General features: G+C 35.2%; 1 protein-coding gene across 3 annotated transcripts in view; it reads left to right on the top strand.

The window, feature by feature from the left end:
- The window catches only part of CACHD1 (cache domain containing 1), a 209,342-nt gene that overhangs the window by 78,841 nt on the left and 110,701 nt on the right, over nt 1-19,800 (top strand). For all 3 annotated transcript variants that reach the window (XM_081057953.1, XM_081057952.1, XM_081057954.1), the window contains one exon: nt 1,054-1,116. In XM_081057953.1, coding sequence (XP_080914079.1) covers nt 1,054-1,116 — 63 coding nt within the window. The remainder of the gene's footprint in view (nt 1-1,053; nt 1,117-19,800) is intronic.

Raw genomic sequence — 19,800 nt, 5'->3', positions numbered from 1 at the left:
TTGCTTCATGCCCACCACCTGCCCCAGCACCTTTATCTTTCTTCATTTGCACAACACTTGTCTTCCTCATCACCACCTTGCAGGTGTGTTAGGCTGTCTGGGAAGCTGTCCCAGATGCTGACAAACGCTTGGCAGTAGGATAGAAAGGAAAAAGGAAAGTTTTGGCTGACATCTCCAGGTCTGACTCCTTACTCATCTGGAGAGTTCCAGAGGTATCTTTAAAGTTTTAGGAAAAATGATGAGACTGCCTTTTTTTTTTTTTTTTTTTGGTACCTCTAACAGATGCATATCTTGGATTCTCATTTTTTTGGTTTGTTATATGTTAATCTCTTGTGATTGCTTCGTAATGCCAGGATTCGGGAAAGTCCTAAGTCTGCAGAGATGTTTTAAATGCAGGCAACGTATGGAGGAGTGGATACTAGCTAAGCAGAGACCAGTGGAAGAATGTGTGCCTGTGTGTCACAGTGTAGATTAATGTCTTGGCATGGCTGTCATATTTCCTGGCATGTAAGAACTGGATCTCCTCTGAAGGCCACACATACTTGACAAGCCCTGTTATGTTACTCTCTCGAGGGGGTGCTTGGGTAACGAAGGTGATGGATAATATTGGGTAGGTACTGGTTAGACACAGGGACATGAGAGAATATGGAAAGAATCCTTTTTAAAGAGTTTTATTACATTGGATTTTGGTGTCTGTAAACAATTACAGCATTCAGGGAGTTCAGGATTTAAATGAGAAACACAACTTTGTCAGATTATACCAGTCGGATAAAATGGCATGGGCTCCGGAAATCTATAATTAAATGTATTTTTGAAAATGAAAAATATAGTGTAACATCTGGTTTATTTCACTACGGAAGTGCTGGGTATTGCTTATGTAAGTGTGATTGACTTTGGCTGATGTTTGGATTTCTCTGTGTAAAATAACTGTATTTTAATTAATTTCTTTTTCTGCTTGATTCTGTCTTGTAAACAAATTATTCACACACACTCATAGAAAATGGCTGTCTTATTTAGAAAACCTAATGTGTGTTCATTTTCTTTTTGTTGCAGCGGATATTCAATTCCTTTGTTTACACTGAGAAGATCTCAAATGGAGAAAGTGAAGTACAGCAGGTAAGAGGTTATTTAGGCCTGGACATTTTCTGTCTTTGTCTTGCTTTTGGAGGTGGCTTCATTACTCTTTCCCAGCAATCTCTGTGAGGTTTCCTGTTCTCTGTATATGATTTCATATACATCTTAAACAGAATAGTGACAACTTCACACTTCAAGTTCTTACAGGCAGTTGAAATAATAGCTAAATATGGATGGTTTTCTTTTATACATATTATACTTTGGAAATAGTATTTAATTCCTTTTTGTTATTTTGGAAATTCCCAAACCACTCAAATTTAAAAATATTAGAGATTATTTCATCTGATATAGGAAAAAGTGCCCAGGTTTTGGAATCAGAGAAACCACAGGTCAAATTCTGGTTTTCCTATTTCCTCTGTGACTCCCAGGAAGTAATTTAATCTTTTTGAGCTACAGGTTCTCAGTCTTAAATAAAGGGAATATAATATCTGCCTTAAAAGATTGTGAGAAATAAATGAAATAATGTCAAATTAGCTGAGTATAAGTGAAATCCTTATGTGGAAGGTTCTGGTATAGAAACAGTTCAGTGAATGCTAGTCTCATTTGTCCTTTTAAATTTTTTTCTTCCTCCTGTGTTCTTCCTTTGCTTTTTTCCTCCCATCTTCTTTCCATGCTCTGTGGGGTCAAAAAGTTCTGAGGCCAGATTCTATTCACTTTATTTATAGCTGGCTTCAAATTGACTGCTTCCTAAAGTAAAACAGTGTTGGTGAACTTGGACATAAATAATTGATCTGCACTTGAAAAGAAGGGTGGTAAAGAGGATTCTGGGTTTTAATTTCAGCTAATCCACCAACTTCATTACACTTTGTGACCATCAACTGGTAATTTGAAGCTAGATTGGAAACTTAAGTAATAGACAGGACCAAGCTAAAAACCAGAGTGTAGCAGAGTACTTCCACAGAATAAAAAGTAACTACAGTAAAACTCATAATAATTTAACTTCTCTGGGATGCTGCCTTTATTTTATTCACAGAAAACAGCTTGACTTGATCTGAACTTCAGACGTGCCATACAAGAGGAAAAAGCTTTGCAAGTGTCACTGGAGTGAAGTTATATATAGGAAAGTTAGTTATTTATAATAAATGACTGAGGTTTAGTCTTGAAGTTCAGCATTTCCTGTTTATAGACATTAAAATTTTTTATTGGTTTCTGCGCATGAAATTTAAAGGGTGTAAGCAGCTATGCATGTACTCTTTTTTTCTTAGCTTTTGTTTTTTAAAAACTAATGACCTGAAATTATAATGAATAGGAAGTTGTTTGCTGTGTCAGTCTTATCTTCATAATTCCTGTCTTATTTTTATTACAGCAAACTGGAAAGTACTTTAGGATCATGAAATTTAAAAGGGTTTTCTGGGGATGGGGGAGAGGCTAGGGAAGATTTCTACACAAAGCATGTTTGAGGAAACTTTTGGGGAGGCCCATGGCCACTTGATAACATTTTAAAGAAACTGATCCAGGGATATCAGTTTTGCTGCTTTCCTTTAAGTAACAGATAGACATTCTTCCTTCAGCTGTTTTCAAACATGCAAGCTGTTTTGTTTTCTTGGACTGATATTATTGTTTTTTTTAATCTAGCTGTGAACAAGTTTGGAAGCGTTCAATAGTGATTTTTTAAAATTATAGCTGCTGCTTGAGTACTTAGGGAAAACTGGTGCTAAGCAATTTCAATATGTCATCGCATTGATTTTTCTAAATAACCTTGAAAGGAAGATATTATCCTTATTATAAATAAGGAAAGTGAAGCTCCAAATGATTAAGTAACCTGTAGACTCATAACTATAACTATTAAGTGAGCTAATTTTCAAAATTAATTTGACACAAAGTTATATTACATGTACTTTTATTTTAACAGTTTACTTTAAAATTTTGTGTTTTCATCCAAAATAGAAGTCTCTGCTAAACTCGGTCTTTATCTGAATAATTCAAATGAAGGAGAATTACCACATAATCCGTTCTGCGTTTCCTCTCTCTGATGGTCAAGTTCTCTCTTATATTGAACCAGAATGTACTTTTAATTTTTAACTTTTCTCCAGTCTACCCTCTGGAAAGAACCTTAAACAAATGGATTTTAGGCCTCTTTTGCATCCAGTATTTGGATGTATTTTGATAGTCCAAAATATCCAGTATTTGGATGTATTTTGATAGTCCAAAATATCCAGTATTTTGATAGTTATCATGTCATTATCATTTAGCCTAAGTTTAAAAATACACAGGCCCTAAATAATTTTGTCGTGTTTCTTTTTTTTTAACTTTTATTTATTTTAAGTGTGTTTTTCCAGGACCCATCAGCTCCAAGTCAAGTAATTGTTTCAATCTAGTTGTGGAGGGCGCAGCTCACAGTGGCCTATGTGGGGATTGAACCGGCAATCTTGTTAACAGCACCACGCTCTAACCAACTGAGTTAACCGGCCGCTCCAATTTCTTCTTTTTTTGACATGATTTCCATTCCCTTTCAGTCCTCTGGTCACTCTAAGAACAACAGCAACACTAAAAGCTTATATTTGCATATTTTATTTGTACTGAATACTTTGCTGTCACTCCACTATGATGGTACTCCTATGAGTTGAACTGGACAGAATTTATCCCCATTTGATAGCGAGGAAACAGAGACTTGTAATACCTTCTTGACTTGACTAATAACTAACTGCCCAGGAACTCCGGACCCTGAGATCCTGGGCAGTATCCAGGATGAAATCTTTAGCAAATGCTCACCTCCTAACATTTCCTATTGTATAAAACCTCCCCATCATAGTTACTCACACTTTCACACGTAATATTTCCTTTGAACTTCAGAGAACCACTCCGTAAGATAGGTGGAGTTACTATTTTTTTAACCAACTTCGGAAAGGTCAAGGGTTCTAGTTAATATGTAATTAAGCCGGATTTTTTAAAATTCTGAACTTTTCTTCAAACGGTAAGAATATATAAACCATATACATAGATAGTAAAAAATTAAAATGATATCTCAACCTACTACTACCCATCTAAAGAAATAAAGCATGACTAGTGCATAGAAAGCTCTGTGTGACCTTCCAAGCGTATATCTCCCTCCTTCTCCCAGAGATAACCCTACCCTGATTTTTTTACCTTTTGTGTATGTATGTGTTGTTGATTTGTTTATATATATATATATATATATATATATATATATATATATATCCCCAAATTAGTTTGTTTTTGTTCTTTATATAAATTATAAGTATATTGTTTGTATTCATATATCTTCCCACTTTCATTCAGCGTTATATTCCTTAGAATCACCTATGTTGAGATCTATAACTGAAGTATGTTTATTTTCAGTTCTGTGGTATTCCATTAAATGCAATTTATCTATTTTTTTGTTGGTGATGTTTAGGTTGTTTCTAGTGTTTAGTTTTTTTATTTTTGTTTATATCTCCTGGTACACAGTTTAGATGAAGTAATTCTTTTCATCAAAGGAACTTAGATATCCTTGGCCTCTGCCAGTTAAATGGTGGTGATGATGGTGGTGGTGGTGGTGGTGGTGGTGGTGGTGGTGGTGGTGGTGGTGGTGGTGGTGTGTGGATGTGCATACAATTTCCAAAATGCTCTAGGGTGGGAGGGTGGGGAGAAGGGATTCAGATGGAGAATCCCTTCTTGAGAGTAGAATTGCTGAGTGCCGGAGTGTTCAGCCAAACTGCTTCCATGGTGGTTGTCATGGGTTACCTTCCTGCAGACAGTATGTTAGAAATTTGCTGGTCTGTACCCTCTTCCAAAGTGGTATTACTGATTTTTGATTTTTTTGTCAATTAGGAGTATCCGAAATGGTATCTAATGAGTTTAATTTGTTTTACTCTGATTAGTAATGAGGTTGAAATGACTTTTTTACATGTTTATGATATATTTTTGTGGGTTTTTTTTGTTGTTCTCTCAAATGTCTACTAATGTCCTTTGTCCATTTTTAGAAACTGGATTGCCTGTTTATTTTTGAGGTTTAAAGGTTCTATCCATGTTCTAGATCAGTGCTGTCCAAGCGAATATTCTATGATGATGGAGATATTCTGTATCGGGACTAACTGAGCAGCCACCTGCCGCATGTGGCTACTGAGCATCTGAAATGTGTCTAGAGCCCTGAGTAATTAAATTTTACATTTTATTTCAGTTTTAATTAAAATCACCATGCGTGGCCAGTGGTTCCCACATTAGATTCCCTTGCAGATTATGTTTCATAAATATATTCTCCCAATTTGTGGCTTTTCATTTTATTTTCTTCCTGATACCTTTAAAAGATTGAAGTTTTAATTTTAATTAAGTCAGTTTTTTATAAGTCACTCTTTTCCTTTTTGTTTCTGCTTTTTATGTTCTATTAAAGAAATTCTTTTCTACCCCAATGATAAAAGGTGTTCTCCTATATTGTCTTCTAAAACTTTTGCCTTTTTTATTTGAGTTTTGTCCACCTGAAATTGATGTTAGTGTTGGATGTGAAGTAGGTACCTAATTTCTTTTTTTCTCCCCATATGTATTTCCAAATATTCTAGCACTATCTATTGAATAATTTGTCTTTTTCCCCAATCTGTTTTCAGTGTGTTTTCTGTCATTAGTCAAGTTTCCATGTATGTGCGAGTTTGAGTTGGTTCTGTTGGTGAATTTATCTATCATTGTGTCAGTATCATGTCTGGTAGGGTAACAACATCCCTTCATTTATTTTTCTTGAGAGCATCTGTAGCTCTTTGATGTTACGTAAGAACTTTTGACCAGTTGCTCTTACATAGAAATTTTAGAATCAGCTTGTACAATTTTGAAAGAAAATCCTATTGGGATTTTATTTGGCATCACAACAAATTTACAGATCACTATGTCGAGAATAGCTTTACTAACATCGTGTATCTCTTAGTAATTAATCTACAATGTTTTTTTAGCATAGTTTTGTAATTTGTGAACATACCGAATATCCATACATGTGGGATTTATTTCTAGATATTTTTATATTATAATATCTTCAAAAATTACATTTTTCTAACTGTTGCAATTTGAGTTTTATATATTTTATATCTAGTTTACCTTCTTACACTATCATATTAGTTCTAATAATCTACCTGTAGATTCCTTTGGCTTTTCTGTATAGATAACCATATATGTAAGGAAGACAGTTTTGAGTCTCTTTCTAATTCTTATACCTTTTCTTTCTTTTGTGTGTCTTGCTACACTGGCCTCCAGAAATACAGAAAAATATGGGAATAATGGCCAGTCATGATATGTATGTATTATGTTTATTGTTTTGGTTTAGGTATATTCTAATTTTGATTCATTTCTTCTTTGATCTGTTAGTTACTTAGAAATAAGTTTTAAAATTTCCAGATATCTTTAGAGTCTTTCTAGTTACCTAGCTGTCCGCTCTGCCTTTCCCCATTACACAGCTCTTTGGGTTACAGTTTTATACAGTGTTTCCTGTCAGATTTCCCATCTTGGTCAAGCCCTGAGGTTTCTCTTCTATGCCCAGTGTCCTGTGTTACCATTAAAGAGGAAGCTCAAGGGCTCCAGATTATGCCCACATTCTCAGGCACTTTCCCCCCAGGTTTCTGGCTCTCCTCTTGCTTAGGGACTCAGTCCCTTAACAGTAGTTTCTGATTTTCATTCTGAACACTAGCCTCTTAGCAATATAACAATCACACCGGCTTATAAGATTTGTTTGATAAGCCAAAAAACAGACTAGTTATTCAAAGTAGATTTACTGACCTCTTCATTTGAGCTCACAATCTTTAGTTGAAAAGGAACTACTTCTTTATGCATGTGTTTGTGTATTTTGTAGTATCTGGGATCCTGACTTGAGTTTTCTATCTGTCATTTCTCCTTTGGGGTAATGAAAATTAGAGTCCCATGGGTTCCTGCCCTCCTCCTTACTAATCAAATCTTATTGAGAGTTGGATCTGACTTGTACATACTATACAACTTGACATTAAATCTAACGTGTTGTTAATATCTTCTGGTTAGCAGAGAAAAGTAATTAAAACTAATAAAAAACATTTTGTGATTCTTGACTCTCACCACAAAACTCTCTATGGTATAGACTTTGCCTTTTCTAATTATTTCTTTTAAATTAACCTTTAGAGTGTAGTTCTAAATTGCCTAACAATGTGTTTTTCAAATCTTTAATTAGTTCTGTATATGTAGTTTCGCTGCCAAAAAAACTATGGCAACAGCCTCAGGAAAATAAAAATCCCACGCACACATTCTTGTGTGGAACACCTCCTATAGACTACATTTTTTAATACTTTACAAATTAAGTTGTGTGAGTATATAAGAGCATCACATAAAATTGAACCTGAATCAAGAAAAATAAATTTTTGATCAAGAACCCCAGGAGATAGCAAAACATAGTCCATAAAACACAAAGCAGTGGAGAAAAAAACAAAAGGAGAAAGAGCCTCTTGGGGCACTTGGTTGGATCCCTAAAGGAATCCATCACCCGGGACATATTCTTTTAAGAGTTTGCTGTAACTTTTTCTCAAATGCTCTAGTAATTTTTATTCAAAGAAATAGCAAGCATATTTTCATAATTAATGCAGTATTTCATAAACTATTGATTGTAGGCAGCAGCTAATTTTAGAAAACATCAGAATTCTTTTGAAATAGGAGAATTGGTAAGAGAACTACTTATATATGAGATGTACCTGACATTGGGCCAAGGGCATTCCTGCTAGCAGTTGTCCCCCTTTCTTCTATGGTCTCCATTTGTATCTCTTCAGGATCATATCCATCAGTTCTCCCATTCTCTCTAAAACCTTCTCCAGCCCTACCAATCCCACACAACTGCTCTCTTCAAGGTCTACAGTGACCTCCACTTTGGTACATCCAGGGGTCCATATTGTATTTGGTTAACATTGATAACGAATAGTTGACCCCTTCTATCTTCTTTGATGAACTTTCCTGACTTGGACCTGAAGGTTCCCAGACTTGCCTCTTTGCTGTTTCTTGGCACACTCCTGCCGTAGGACTTTTGCATTGGCACTATTCTGTGACCCTCACTTCCTTCAAGGCTTTCCTCAAATATTACCTTCTGAAAGAAGTAACCACCATATTTAAAACTGCAGCCCTCCTTGAGCCCTAAACTCTTGATTTTTCCTTTACCTTCTACTTTTCTTCTTATCCCTTATCATCGTTTGGTTTTAGTATTGGCTTTATAAAAGTAGTTTGGAAATATTCCCCACTCTTTCACTTTCTGAAGGAGTATAAGGTTGGTGGTATTCCTTCTTCAGATGTTTGTAGAATTCAGTAGAGCCCCATCTGGACCTTGAGTTTTCCTTGTTGGCAGGTTTTTGATCATCCAATTTCTTGAATAGTTATAGGTTTGGGGATTTTATGTATGTGTGTGGACGGGGGAGTATTTGGTTTTCTTTTTAAAAATTCTTTGTTTTCAGATTTTCCATTTCATCATGTGTTAATTTTGGTAAATTGATCTTTTTCAAGAAATTTGTCTTTTTCATCTAAGTTGTCAGATTTGTTGGCGGAAAAGTGCTGATAATATTTTATTATCCTTTTAATATCTCTCAGCCATAAGAACAATAGAGAAAAATCAATGAAACAAAATGCTGGTTCTTTGAGGGAAAAATGTCAATAAAATGGATAAACTAGACTGACAGAGAATAACAGAGAGAACGAATGGGAAAACAAATTGGTGATAACACTTTGTTTTGGTATTTTTTTTTAAAGATTTTTATTAAAATATAGCTAACATACAATATTAGTTTCAGGTGTACATCATAGTTATTCAACAGTACCCATCCGATACTAAAGTGATAACAAATTTTTTAAACTTGAACTTGACTTCATCAATGTTCTCTTTTTTCTTCTTCACTGATTTATGTTTTTTATTATTTTCTTGCATTTTAGGTTAATTTTGCACTTTTTTTCTTCTTAAATTGGAATTTTAGGTCATTGAGTTTTATACTTTTCCCCACCAAATACAAGTATTTAAAGCTATAAACTTTCTTGTAAGCACTGCTTTAGTTACATCCCACAGAATTTGATATCGTATATTTTCGTTATCATTTAGTTTTTAAATGTTTTCTAATTTCTTTTGTGATTTCTTCGTTGACCTGTGGATTACTTTGAAGTATGTTGTCCAATTTCCAAAACGTGAGGTTTTCTTAAATATCTTATTACTACTGATTTCTAATTTAATTCCATTGTAGTCAGAAAATATACTCTATATGATTTAAATACTTCTTAATTTATGAATACGTGGGTTTTATGACCCAGAATATGATCCATCTTGGTGACTATACTGTGCTAACCTTGAAAAGAATGTATATTATGTAGTTATCAGTTGTTGTGTTCTTTATATATCTATTAGGTTAAGCTGGGGGATAGTTCAGATCATTTATTTTGGGTCTGATTTTTATCTTGTCGTCTAATTCCATTTTCCCTTTAGTTCTGTTCAGTTGTATCTTGTGTATTTTGAGGCTTAATTGTTGGGCAGGTACATATTTAAAATTGTTAGGTCTTCCTGATGAGTTTACTTGTGAAATTATGAAACTTGAATTTTTTTAAAATCTCTGATGATAATGCTGTCTTTGAAATCTATTTTACTTGATATTAATGTAGTCACTCCAGCCTTTGTGCCTGCTATTTGCATGGTGTATCTTTTATAAGCATTTACTTCCAATGTCTCTATTGCTAAAAAAAAAAAGTGTCTCTTGTAGCTAGAATTTAGTTAAGACTTTTCTTTAGTTATTCTGACAATTTCTATCTTTTAATTAGGATTATTTAGTCAATTAATATTGAATTTGATTGTTGGATTTGGGTCAACCATTTTATTGTTTTCCACTTTCTCTTCTGTTTTTAGTTTTTTAGTTCCTTCTTCCCTACCCTCTTTTGGGTTTTTTAATTTTTAAAAAAATTTTATTTCAATATATTTTATTTTTAGCTGTATTTCTTTACATATTTTAACTGTATTCTGTAGAAATTACAATATGCACCCTTAACTTATTCCAATCTATTTAGAGTTAATATTTTATCACTTTATGGAAAATAGAGAACCTGCACAACCTTATAGGTCCATTTTCCCATGACTATTCTTTTTGCTAGAGTTATTATATCTATTATATCTATAAATATTACAAACTGCTCAAGAGTGCTATTGCTTTTGCTTTAAATTGTCATGAATTTAATTAGTTAATTAAAAGAAAATGAATCCTATGTATTTACCATTTCCAGTGTTCTTCATTTCTTTCTAAAGCTATCAAACTGATATTGATTCTGAAGACTCCCTTTAATGTTTACTAGCAATGCGGATTTCCTGGTGACAAACTCTATTTGCTTTTCATGATATGTTACTCAGAAAATGTCTCTATATTGTCTTTTCTCTTTAAAAAACAATTTTTTTAATCCCTTCACTTTTTCACTCCAGCCTCCCAAATCCCCTCCCAGCTGGCAACCATCAATTTGTTCTCTATATCTGTGAATTTGTTTCTGATTTGTTTGTTCAATTATTTTGCTATTTAGGTTTCCCATGTAAGTGAGATCACACGATATTTGTCTTTCTCTGTTTGACTTATTTCACTTTTCTCTTAAAAGATGTTTTTGCTTGATACTGAATTCTGAATTGACATGTTTTATTTTTGTTTTTATTTTTTAACACTTTAATGATGTTTCACTGTGTACTTTATAGTTTTTGATGAGGGGTTAAGTTGTTCCATCACTTCATCACCGTTCCTTGACAGCTTTCAAGATTTTTTTCCTTATCTTTGGTTGTCGGCAATTTGATTATGACTGCCTAGACATAGGAGTCTTCATATTTATCCTGGTTGGTGTTTGTTGAGCCTTCTGAATCTGTAAATTATGTCTTTCATCAAACTTGGGGACTTTCGTGACCATTATTTCTTCAAATATTTTTTCTACCTCATTCTCTGCTCTCCTTTCTGTGACTCAAATTATAAATATGCTAGATATTTTTATTTTTTCCTACAAGTTGCTGAGATGATGCCTTTTTCTCACATTCTTTTAATTTTTCCCCACTCTAACCTTCAGATTAGATCATTTTTATTGATATATATTTAATTTCACTCCTATTATCTCCATTCTGCTGTTGACCTTTCCCAAAATATTTTTAAATTTTCTGATATTGTATTTTTAAGCTATTTGTTTCTTTTTAAGAGATTCTATTTTTTTCTACTGAGATTTTTTTCTCTTTCATTCATTGCAACCATATTTTCCGTTGTATCCTTGAGCATAGCTGTCTGCTAATTCCAACATCTGCAAATGTTTGAAGTTGATTATCTTTTCTCTTGAGAATTGGTCACTCTTTGCTTTTTCTTTTATGTAAAAAAATTTGGAGATTCTGAAAATCTCTGGATTCCATTATATCCCTGTGAGGAGTGTTGATCATTTTGTTTGTTTTAGTAGGCAATTAAGTTGATTGGACACTAGCTGCTAATTTGTATCTACACCAGTAGGTCAAACCTCAGCTCAGTTGTTTATTTAGATGTAGTTTACCCCACACATGTATAATTTAGGGATCTAAGAATTTTTATGCACCCAAAGGTATTTCAAAACACTCTAGCATTTAAAATACATTCTGGTAGAAGTCTACTTTTTCTTAATTACTTTTATAAATTGTTGATACTGACAATACTACTTGAAAGAGTTAAAGTTTAATGTTTCATCTCACCAAATACCACTTAACTAGAACATAGTCAAGGAGAAGCATATTGGTTTTATAAGAAATTGATGCTTATTAGTTGATAATAGTCCAAATTATTCTTTTATCTGAGTATGAATTTGATGCCCTGGTCATGAGGAATTTGGACCAGTTCAAAGCAATGGATTAGGACCCATCTGAAAAGCAAGCTATAGATCTTGTACAAAATCATATCCCTTTATTCATAGGAGAAGAAAAATACTCTGTAGCAGAACAATTTCCTGTGGCCTCCAAACATCAAATAGCTCTTTCTTCAAAGAGATTATGAATAGAGAATCAGTCTTAGAGAGATGGCACTTTACATGCTAAAATGTAAAGACTCAGTCCTAACTATCATGATGTTTTAGAATTGTAAAGCTGAAAGGAAACTCAGGGGCCATGGGTACAAGGCCAGAAAGGTTAGGAAACTTCCCTCCGTTCTTTTTGGACAGTCCCCTGTAGCTTAGGATCAAGGATGAAAGAGCTTCATCTTTGATTTGAAAAACTGTTTGATTGACTCTTGTCATGATATTTAACTCAGTATCTACATAAATTTTATCTATAAAATGTGAATATAGTCCATTTTGCAAGATGGTTTAAAAGATTTTGTGGTTGGCTCAGAGCAGGCTTTTACTATTTTGTGTATAACTTTCAGAATACAAAAGGGTGGTAGAGTATAACTATAACGGTACACTAGTTAGAGGAGTGCTATTGTTAGTCTGTTATTTAATCCTCTCAGGTAAGTAACACCTAGAAGGAAAGATCTGTAAACTCTTTAGAAGGAGAATTTCCAAGAGAATGATCCTAGAAAGACCCTGGAAGGGACTAATGGGACCTTTAAATAGAAGCCATGCTAATTGAGAACTGTGAGACTAGACATGGGATTTGTATTGACTTTGCATCTGCATTACTTCTGTATTTCTACTCCTAGAAACTTTCTGCTATAGGAAAGTTTAGTTAATGTTGTTGAACTGTGCAATGGACCACAGGCAGAAAAGGGACAATGATTAGACAAGAAGAGGAGCTGTGGAATGGCTGAGCACTTAGAATTTTGTTTTTGAATTCTGCCTTCTGTGCCTGGTACTAGGTAGGCATTTAGTAAATATTTGTTGAAAAAAATGACTGCAGATAACTCTTGCCTCTCAGTATTCATAGTTTCAGTATCTGGATTTGTTTTGGGGTTACCTTGCCAAGTATAATCTAGTGTGGTGGTAGCCTGAAGGCTCTCATTTTGTTTACAATTACCTAGTGAATATGTTCAAGGCTCAGACTTGTCCAGACTAGAGGAATCCCGGAGGTGGTGTAGAAGGATTCCATTCTTTCTTTGCCCCCAACCTTCCCCCCCCCATCTGTCCCCCAGGGGGTTTCTTTAGGTTGAGTCCTGGTTTAGTTTACCCCCTTACCCAAATCTGCACTTGGCTCTATGTTTATTGTAAGTGTTCATTAAATGTTTGTTGAATGGGTAAATAAAAGACACTAAATCTGTAGGAAGGCAAAAGAAAGGTTGAGATGTATTGAAGCTGCCCAGATCGGGAATTTGTAATGAATCAACCGAGGATCAGAGCAAACAGATGACTGTTCTCTCAAACCAGAGCCCCAGCAAGTTTGGCTGGTTTTGGTTTGTGTTTAGGTTTCCTTGATTGGAAATCTATCTAGGTCTGTTTCATCTCTTATGGTTCTTAGTCTGACTCCCCAGAGGAGAAGTTACTTTTTATCTTAGAAAACCCTCTTCCTGCACGGTCCATCAAATCTTAGAATGCCTTGTTAATATGACGGGATGGTGATCTGTCATTTTGGAAAGATAGCAGAAGAGGGGATGTGACATTTGTCATATTTATGTGATTCTTTATCGATTTTCTTAGTGTTTCCCTGTATATTTTCTCATTTTATCCTCTTCATGACATTGTAAAAAGTACAGGTATTAATCCATTTTCCATATGAGACAACTGTATCCCAGAGAGATCATTATAAGTGGATAAGACCTTACGGGAGTGCTAAAGTGGGCAAGACAAAAATTTTAATCCTACTTTTGTGCCTTTTTTTTCTTTATATTGTATTGGCTACAATAATAATCAGCATCATTTATTGAATATATATTAATTAAGAACGGTCCCTAAATCTTTTCTCTTTTAGCCACTTGCTTGTTCCCTTCTTATATCCTTTCAGTCTTGGCTCAACGTTACTTCTCAGTGAATTTTATTTCTCTTTACTTCTTACCTCCTTTTCTGCTTTTAAAAATTTCCTTATAATTGATCAGCTAGGACTTATGTATCTATTTTTTCATTGTATATCTTTTTTACAGAGTATAGGCTCTACGTGAATAGAGATTTTTGTCTGTTTCATTGCTTGACATGCTCCCAGTAACATGAAAAAGTATCTTAAAGTAGTGTATGGTAGGTACGCAGTATATATTTGCTGCATGAATAATTAATTCTGGAAAACAGCTCTGCAAGGTTTACTGACAAGGAAAACTATGCACAAAGAGATATTTTGTCCAAAGTCAAAGAGGTTAGAGAATCTGATTTTGAATTCAGGTGTATTTATTTATTTTTGTTTATTTTTTTAAAGATTTTTTGGGGGCAGGGGAACAGGACTTTATTGGGGAAGAGTGTGTACTTCCAGGACTATTTTCCAAGTCAAGTTGTTGTCCTTTCAGTCTTAGTTGTGGAGGGCGCAGCTCAGCTCCAGGTCCAGTTGCCGTTGCTAGTTGCAGGGGGCACAGCCCACCATCCTTTGCGGGACTGGAAGAATTGAACCAGCAACCTTGTGGTTGAGAGGGGCACGCTCCAACCAACTGAGCCATCTGAGAGCTCAGTGGCAGCTCAGCTCAAGGTGCCATGTTCAATCTTAGTTTCAGGGGGCGGAGCCCACCATTCCTTGTGGGACTCAAGGAGTTGAAGCGGCAACTTTGTGGTTGAGAGCCCACTAGCCCATGTGGGAATCGAACCGGCAGCCTTTGGAGTTAGGAGCATGGAGCTCCAACCGCCTAAGCCACCGGGCCGCCTGAATTCAGGTGTATTTATATTCAATGCTCTTCTATATATTTTCAGACTTTTGTTTCCTAAGATATTGGATGGGCGGGTGGAGCGAGTATTACAGAGTCTGGTGTAGAACATAAGAGAGGGACCAGGTTCTGTTTTTTTTGTCCTTATTCTCTTCTCCAGCAATTCACCTTACTTGATTAATATATCAGAGTTTAGTATGAGATATCTTTTTTAAAAATTGTGTATCACTTTAAAAAAGGAAAGATTTATAAACCATTATACTACGTCAGGATGCTTTCCAAAAAAAATCATGCAACGTTGACTTTGAATTCGTCTTAAAAGAAATGCAAAAATATTGTGTTTAGAGGATACTCCTTAAACTTTGGAAGGCGTAAGAAAATATTAAGTCAACATTTTTATAGCAGAGAGAAAAGTTTTGGCATTTGTCACTTATTCCAAAAATAAAAATTAGATTCCCTGATACCTCTGGTAAGTGATCGGCAGTTGACAAAGTCAGCGAACGTTAGTTGAGGAATCACTATGAACTTGGCATTGTAAGAAGAGAAACAAAGAGCTTATCCCAAAGACGCAGTTAAATCACAGATGACATGTGTTCATATACCAGGGGTGCCAAAAAAATGTATACACTTTTTAAGAGATGTTATTTAAGCTCGAGCAATAGTTTGCCGTAATCAGAAGTGTCTAGACACTGATGGTAACCACTTTGAGCATCTCTTGTAACTGCAGAAGTCAAACGTGACTTGTAGTCATCTTTTGTTATTGGTATATATTGAGTATTACAGTTTTAATGGTGTTTCCCTTTCTTAAAATGTGCGTACATGTTTTTGGCACCTGGTATATCTTGGTAATCTCTTGCAGGTAATGTCCTGAAGCACAGAAATGCCCTCCTTGGCATTTAGGAGCAGCACGATGGTGGTCTACATAGGCAGTGGATCCCACTTAGCGTGGTGATGCTTTTGTTATGTTCAAAATATGTGTGTTTTAGATTGTGTTGTATTTTGTAAAAAATTGTTTATTTGACAATAGTTCATGTTAATTTACAAATACTGCTTCATGGGAGTTAACCTGTTAAATTTTGACCCCAACCCTGTGATATAAATCAAATTCCTCTCCTTGTTTTATTGCTGAGGAAGTTGAGGCTCAAATATATTAAGTAATTTCCTAAAACTGTTATTTTTTTAAAAGTTAGAAGGCTCAGATGCCTTCATTTAAAATATTTTTAAATTTATTTTTAATTATAGTCAACATATAATACAATAGCATATTAGTTTCAGGTGTAAAATACAGTGATTCCACATTCGTATACCTAATGAAGTGGTCAACACAATAAACCATCTGTCACCATCCATTGGTTTTATGATATAATTGACTCTATTCCCTATGCTGTACATTACAACCCTGTGACTTACTTTATAACTGGAAATTTGTACTTCTTAATCCCCTTTCTCTTTTCTGCCCACCCCCCACCTGCTTCCCCTCTGGCAACTATCAGTTTGATCTCTGTATCTATGAGTTTGTTTCTGTTTTGTTGTTTGTTTTTTAGATTCCACATGTAAGTGAAGTCGTATGGTATTTGGCTATGTCTGACTTATTTCAGTTAACATAATATTATCTAGGTTTATCAGTTAATATGCTTTCTAGGCAAGATTTTTTGTTTTTATGGCAGAGTAATACACACAGACACACACACACACACGCACGCACACACACACACACAGACACACATACACAAACTCCACATCTTCTTTATCCATCAATCTATCAATGGACCCCTAGGTTGCTTCCATATCTTGGCTATTGTAAACAATGCTACGATGAACATAGGGGTGTATATATCTTTTAAAATCATTGTTTTTATTTTCTTTGGATAAATATCCAGAAATAGAATTGCTGGGTCATATGGTAGTTCTATTTTTAAGTTTTTGAAGGATCACCATACTGCTTTCCGTAGTGGCTGCACTAGTTTACAATCCCACCAACAGTGCACAGGGTTCCCTTTTCTTCACATTGCCAACACTTGTTATTTGTTTTCATTTTGATGATAGCCATTCTGACAATTGTGAAGTGATGTCTCATTGTGGTTTCGATTTGCATTTCCCTGATGATTAATGATGTTGAGCACCTTTTCATTTGTCTTGTCCAGCTGTATGTCTTCTTTGGAGAAATGTGTGTTCAGATTCTGTGCCCATTTTAAAATCAGTTTGCTTATTTGTTTGTTTGTTTGTTTGTTTGAAGTTGAGTTGTATGAGTTCTTTATATATTTTGGATATTAACTCCTTATCAGATATATTATTTGCAGTATCCTCTCCCATTCAATAGGTTGCCTTTTCCTCTTGTTGATAGTTTCTGTCACTGTGCAAAAGCTTGGTAATTTATGTAGTCCCATTTATTTATTTTGTTTTTGTTGCTTCTGCCCAGGGAGACATATCCAAAAAAATAGTTCTAAGACCATGTGAAAGAGTTTGCTGCCTATGTTTTCTTCTAGGTGTTTTGTGGTTTCAGGCCTTACATTTAAGTCTTTAATCCATTCCCCAAATCATTCTTGAATTAGGCGTTAGGACCAAGATTTTAATCAATGTGATCTAACTCTAAAACCCATGTTCTTAACCACCGTGCTATGTTATTTTTCATACTTTTCCCACTGCCAATTTTTCTATATGTTTTCAATTTTTCAAATGAAGGTGGTTTATTCTCTCCTGAGAGTATTGCACATCAACCTAAGTAATTTGAATAATATGTCTAAACATTGTAAGTACTATGATGAAAACTTAGCTGCTAAATGAGGAAAAGATGGAGTTTAAGCTCAGTTGACATAGGTAAAACAATGGTGGGGAGTGCCTTCTGTACTGTCAGAGACAAGCGTTCTAGCTCTAGTAAATCAAAAAGATACAGCTTGCGCTTTACGAGGAAGGGCATTCTAATGCTAATGGATCATCCTACAGGAACAGAAACAAGATATAAAAATAAATGAAGCCCTTGATTTATATAACGGGAAGACTTATCTTTTTCACAATTCATCATTATTCCATTATTAATATAACCTAAGGCAGTTGGTGCTAATTTCTGTCATTTTGGAATTTCTGTGGGGCTATTGATTTATTGGTATTGTTTTGTTTGGTCTTGTTTTTGTAAATAAGTACCTCCTACTCAAGAACTTTTAACTAATGGAGTGAGTGAAAAGTTGCAGCTGTTGGGCTAGCATGTGGGATTAAAGTATAACATAGTGAGTTTCCTTTCTGTCAAGTACAAGTTGATAACTTTTTGGCATTCTTAACATAGAACTGTGGTTGGTAAAGCTTTTGTTCGTGTGCGGTTTCCCAGAAGAATGTAGCAAACCCTTAGCTCCTTCTCAGAACTCCCAGTCCTCTCCCAATATGAAGCCTTGACAATAATTAGGATACTTGGACAATTGTTCAGCCAGCTTCCTGGGGAAAAAGCAACTTGGACCAGGAGGGAGAAAGCAACATAACAGTTACCTGTCTCACTGCTGAAGAAATATCAATTTGGAATTTAAAGTATTTAACTATCTTGTTTACATTTTAAGGGAAAAGAATATACAGCATATGTTGACATGCTTGTGTATAGTATTTGGAAGTTAAAGTATGTGTGTATGCATGCATGAAAGCTTTAATTCCTGTACTAAATATAGACCAGATGACTTCAGTGGTACATATGGTACATTATTAGCCAACGTATGTGCCTAGCATTGACATAAACAGAGATAATCTTGCTTACACACACACACACACACACACAGACGCACACACACACACCCCCCTCCAATATGCTCATACATTTTATGCAATGTACTCTCTTTGAACACATAGAAATGCAGTATATATCTATTGTTTACCTACATGAATTGTATTCTATGCACATATTTATAGTATTTATAATAGTGTTCATTTTTACATTTGTATATATACATTAATACCAATGACAGAAAATGGAAATCTCTGTCTCCCATCACCACTATGCCCTAATACTTTAGGCTTGAACAGTCTGGTGATAGGTATTTTTCTATTGTTTTGGCAAAAACTCAGAATAATCCACTTCTTCCTTCCCTTAGTTCCACACTCTGGGTTCCCACTGTTTGTGATGGAACAAACGAAGGGGCTGGTACTGTTTTTCCATAGGCAAAGGCAGAGGAGAAGGGGGTGTTGCAGGCAGGCACAGCTGGAGAGATGAGGCTGCAGCCAGCAGAGGGGCGGGGATGGCCTTTGGGGCAGGGCAGGAAAAGACATGCAAGCTCCCACCGTGATGTCTCTCCCTGCTCCAGCTGGGACTTAAGCTTTTCACACAGCTCTGCAATCCATATGTGGGCAAATGCCTTCTTTCAGTGAAGCAGACCCTTGAAAAGTATGGGCCTGAGCGCTTTATTCAAACACTCAAAGCTTCATTTAACTAGAAGGGAATAGATTGAGTCGTCATTCTAAAAGCCAGGAAGACTTCATCATAAGAAATGAACATTCCACTAAAAATGGAAACGTGCTCATTGTACACATATTTCCAAGATCTCAAGGTTGCATAGTACCCAGAAATGCTGGTGAAAAGGTAGCAGCCAGTATTTCTCCAAATCTCTGCACCCCCACTCCCAACCTCAACTCCACCCTCCACCCAAAACTACTTCTCCTACTAGAAAAATAAAATAACTTGAAATCATCTGCACTGGCAAGATGCATAAACAGAAACTCAACTCAGAGTGTATTTTTAAAATCTAGCAAGAAACTTAAGAGCCAGAGACCAGCTCATCGCTAATACATTCCTCGATGCAATAGGAAACACTTGTGGGCATGATAGGAAGAAATTAATTGCTGCTAATAGCAAGAACTCTTGAGTTGGCTAAACACTTTGAATATCTGGACCCATGAAATAACACATGGTATGATAAAATTGGAAGCTTACCAAAAATTACAATTTATTTTAATATTTGAAGACTCTGGGCAGGTAGGGATTATGCTGAAATAGCTGTTCCTGGGCATTTCCACTGGTTGTTACTTAAGTTGCTGTTAGTCCTTTTCTATG

Source organism: Rhinolophus hipposideros (genome assembly GCF_964194185.1).
Source record: "Rhinolophus hipposideros genome assembly, chromosome: 8".
NCBI classification, from domain to species: domain Eukaryota; kingdom Metazoa; phylum Chordata; class Mammalia; order Chiroptera; family Rhinolophidae; genus Rhinolophus; species Rhinolophus hipposideros.
The sequence above is the reverse complement of the archived record's forward strand: the minus strand, read 5'-3'. Positions and strand labels throughout refer to the sequence as shown.